We start from the raw sequence: 4,068 nt of genomic DNA, 5'->3' as shown, positions 1-4,068 counted from the left end.
GGCCAGAGCTTGCCAGAAGGATGGGGTAGCCGTGGCGGAGGTGGGGAGAACTTCCCTCCCTCTTCCCTCTGGAGCAGGTGTTTGTTTATTTGGCGCTGCTGTGCCGAGTGCCAGCTGTACCCCAGATAAAGTGACGGGTGCATGAGAACAGGTTCCCTTCCGGCAAACTCTGCCTCTTTGTAGCATGTCGCAAAGCATATTCCAGGGAGGACTTATTCTGAGATGCTGATAAGTGTTCTGTGAAAAAAAGGTGCCATGGTTGAAGAAGTTTGGCAACAAGGGTTAACAGAAAGGAACACAGACCTGTTTACTGCGGGACTTCTCAGAGCCTTCAAAGCTAACATGTGTTGAGAATTTCCCGAAGTTAAGAGCGGGGGCTTTGGGGCAAACCTGGGTTCTGAGCCCAGGTGAACCCTGTCTTAGAGCCTCAGTTGCTCTCCCTGTAAATGGGGACGGTCATGCCTACTTTAGAAGTGAGACGATTAAGCAATATACTGCAGGTAGGGCTCTCAGTACAAGGACTGTACACGTTGGGCTTGGCACGTGTCCGCTGCTGCTGGTGTGGCTGCTGTAGCACCTGCCCTTCAGCCCCACAGCCACCTTCGGGGCAGCCGCACTGTTTACTCAGGCCTCCTGTGGGCCCGTTTGTCAGTGTGCCCTCTGTGCCAGACCCAGACCTGTGTGTGGGAGCTCGGGTGGGTCTGCTCCAAGCATCGCAAGCCAAGTTCCCCGCCTGCCCCTTTCTGAATGGCTTGTGTCATACCGTCAGCTCACTGGAAGCTTGTGGTCACCTGTAACCCCCAGATCTTCCACAGTCCACCCAGGCTTGCTCTCCGGGCCTGCAGCAGAGCTGGGCTGGGGATCGTTTATCCGGTTGAAACACCGGTACTGACCTCAGGCCATCGCAGACACTCACTGGCTGAGTGGGTCGACCGGTGACAACTGCCTCCCTCCGGTCCTGCCGCTGTTGCTCTGCCTCTGTACTTCTCTGCCTCTATCTGGGGTCTATACTTCTTGGGGGGCAGAGGCGTCATACGTGCCAAGGGAAGGACCTGGTGGTGGCCGGAGCCGCCCGCAGCCCTGACTCGGGACACGGGAGGCCAACTGTCGGGACGGTCTTGGCAGAAGCTTAGGGGCTTCTCGCCCTCCAGGCCCCTCTGCTGGGACCTGCTGCCTGTGGCCTAGGGAAGACTCCTGACTTCCTTCAGGGTGCTTTTCTCAACTTCTGCGAATTCTTTAGAATGAGACAAGGCGTCAGAAATTTTTAGCAGGTGCCCAAGATTCATTCCTTTGTTCAAAAAGCTCTTTTGGAGTGCCCGTCACGCCAGGTGCCGGATGGGTCACTGGGCTGGAAGAGGGCCCACACAGACCCCGCGGGGCCGAGGAGACCAATGTCAGCGAAACCGTCATCTTGAGGAATCTGAAAGCCAGCAGAGGGGCTGCTAGGAAGGACACGTTCACGTGCTCTGGGAGTGTCTGGCAGAAGAAAGGCTCCTCAGAAGATGTGCTCGAGGGTTGAGAGCTGGAGACGGGAGGACAGAACTTGGGAAAGACGAGAGGGAGGGCATTCCAGGCCGAGGGCACAGCATCTGCAAAGGCCCTGTGGTGTGGAGAACGAAGGGCTTCTGAAAGAGCCAGAGTGGTTGGACCAGGGAGTGAGAATGGAGGGGCCGTCAGCGTGTGGGGCGGGACTGGGACTTTTGTTTTCACCCTGTGGACAGGAAGACCCACTGGCTGCTTTCAGCAAGGGCACGGTGACTGGGTTTGCATTTCAGTGGCAGGTGACTATGAGGCTGGAGGAGACCTTTACAGCTGGCCAGATGAGAGGCTGTTGCCTCAGGCTGGGCGGTGGCCTTGGAGGTGGATGTAGGGAACATCCAGGAGGTGGAATTGGTTGATGCTGGGGACAGGGGCAGTGCACGGATGATGCTGGGGAGGGGGCGGTGCACGGCTGATGCTGGGGAGGGGGGTGGTGCATAGAGGTGGACGGAGGCACCTTGGGTTCTCAAAAAACAATCTATCCTGTTAATGGGCTTTTGTGTCCTCTTGATAGTGTGTGTTTTGTCCGTTTCTATCAAAATATCATTTTTCTTGATGAAGCTGCTGGAAGCCAACTCATGACTGGCCTGTCCCGCCGCCTCTGCCAGCTGGGAACCTGATGCCTGTCGCAGGCTGACCTCTTTCTTGTTCTGAGGGAGCTTCCCCCACCCATCTCCCTGCACCTTCGCATACCTTCTGTCTTTGGGGGTGGCCTTTCTTGGGACTGGGTGGGGAGCCCCCGTGCAGCCGTGGGGCCTCCGAGAGCTTGCGCCTGCCGTCTTGGCCCCACGGCTGTGCCCCAGGGAGAACTTGAGTGTGGGGCAGTGGGGAGACTCTGGGGGCCTGTGCCTGCCCCAGCCCCCTCTCTAGTCCCGGCCCGCGTCTCCTGCCTCGTGGGAGGACTCAGTCCTGGGATGCTGGTCCTGGCGAACCCAGGGCAGGAAGAGGCTGCGGGGCCTCCCAGCCCAAGACAGAGGAGGCAAACTAGGGCCCTGGGGTGGGTGAGCTGGGTGAGCAGATCCCACACTGGTGCCCAGAACGGGCCTGGGTCTGGGCCGGCCTTTTGTCCAGACTCTGCGGTGTGTGTGCAGGTGAGGGCACGTTCCCGTGTGGGTGCGCTGCGTGAGCTCCCCCGCGTGAGAACGTGGGTGGTCAGAGGCAGGCAGTGGCTGTCTGGTACCTCTCTGCAGGCTGGCGGGCTGACCCCCCCCCCCCTTTCTCGGGCAGGTGGCCGGCCTGTTTCACGACCCCAGCATCGGGAACCCCATCCACATTACCATCGTGCGCCTCGTCCTGCTGGAGGATGAGGAGGTGAGAGGTCACGTGGCCGCGGGCTGCCCAGCGATGGGCGTCGGCCGCCAGAGCCCTCCTGGTCCGTCACCCGGGCGGCCCCGTGTGGAAGGGCACGGCGGGCCTCCGTGGCCCGGGCAGTGTCCTCCATCGCCCCTGGGTCCCCGGCCGGCCCTCCGTCGGGTGCCCCCAGGATGGGCCTGTGGGGAGGGGTGGTCCCTGGAGGCTGGACCAGGGCTCCCCGGCCCCCGGGCCTCTGTCTCCTGCCTTTGGAGGAGAATGGGGCTTGGCCCTCCGGCGCTCAGGGGAGGGACCCGCGCTGCCCTCTCTGCCCCCAGGAAGACCTGAAGGTCACGCACCACGCGGACAACACCCTGCGCAGCTTCTGCAAGTGGCAAAAGAGCATCAACATGAAGGGGGACGCGCACCCGCTGCACCACGACACCGCCATCCTGCTCACCAGGTGCCGCCAGCTGTTGGGGGGTGCGACACCACCAGGGGGGCCGCCAGCTGTGAGGGGGGGCAACGCGGCCAGCGGGGGCCTGCTCTGGAGGGCGGTGCTGCCTGAGCCCGGTGGGGTGCGGACACAGCCCTGCCCCCGGAGCCCGTGTTAGGGGAGCGCACGCACCTTTGGCTGGACCCTGGGTTCCGTCAGCACTTGGGGAGCTCTTGTGGGTTTTCCCAGAACTGTCCGAAGCAGGCCCCGTGCCCCCGGTGCCCCCGGTGCCGGCATCCGAGATAATATAGCGGGAGACCATGACCAGGACGTGGACGCCCGTGCAGTCCACAGACTTCCTCAGGTTTTACCCGGTGTCCCTGCCCCTGAGTGTGCACGAGCGTGCGTGTGTAGCTTATACGCTTCTACCACACGTGTGCAATCCTGCCTCCACCTCCACAGTCTGGAGACAGAAGTGGTCCCTTGAAGGAGCTCTCGGCCTGGTTTTACAGCCGGAGCCCCTCCGCCACTGGGGTCCAGGTCTGTTCAGGGTCTGTCCCTCCACTCCTCACGGGGACAGTAACCAAAATTGGGCACGGGGCTGCTCCCTAGGCACAAGTAGGTGTCCCCTGTGAATGCTGCTGCGGCACGATGTCCGAGTGGGGGGCACTCCTCACCCCCCTCCCCCTCCCCCTCCTCCCTCAACTCCTCCCCCTCCTCCCTCAACTCCTCCCCCTCCTCCCTCAACTCCTCCTCCCTCAACAACTCCTCCCCCAACTCCTCCCCTAACTCCTCCCCTCTTC

General features: G+C 61.8%; 1 protein-coding gene across 1 annotated transcript; it reads left to right on the top strand.

Annotated features, from left to right (window-relative positions):
• Positions 1 to 1,975: 1,975 nt before the first annotated feature.
• LOC121024121 (A disintegrin and metalloproteinase with thrombospondin motifs 7-like) lies at positions 1,976 to 3,805 on the top strand (the record flags this gene model as incomplete). Its single annotated transcript, XM_040466423.1, has 5 exons — positions 1,976 to 2,630; positions 2,767 to 2,850; positions 3,168 to 3,304; positions 3,527 to 3,629; positions 3,728 to 3,805. Coding segments are annotated over exons 1-5 (579 nt in total), but the record flags the coding sequence as incomplete, so codon positions are not given.
• Positions 3,806 to 4,068: the final 263 nt, after the last annotated feature.

This window comes from Herpailurus yagouaroundi, unplaced genomic scaffold, assembly GCF_014898765.1.
Source record: "Herpailurus yagouaroundi ecotype Mexico unplaced genomic scaffold, PumYag 57032, whole genome shotgun sequence".
NCBI classification, from domain to species: Eukaryota; Metazoa; Chordata; class Mammalia; order Carnivora; family Felidae; genus Herpailurus; species Herpailurus yagouaroundi.
This window is presented reverse-complemented; position numbering and strand designations above follow the sequence as displayed.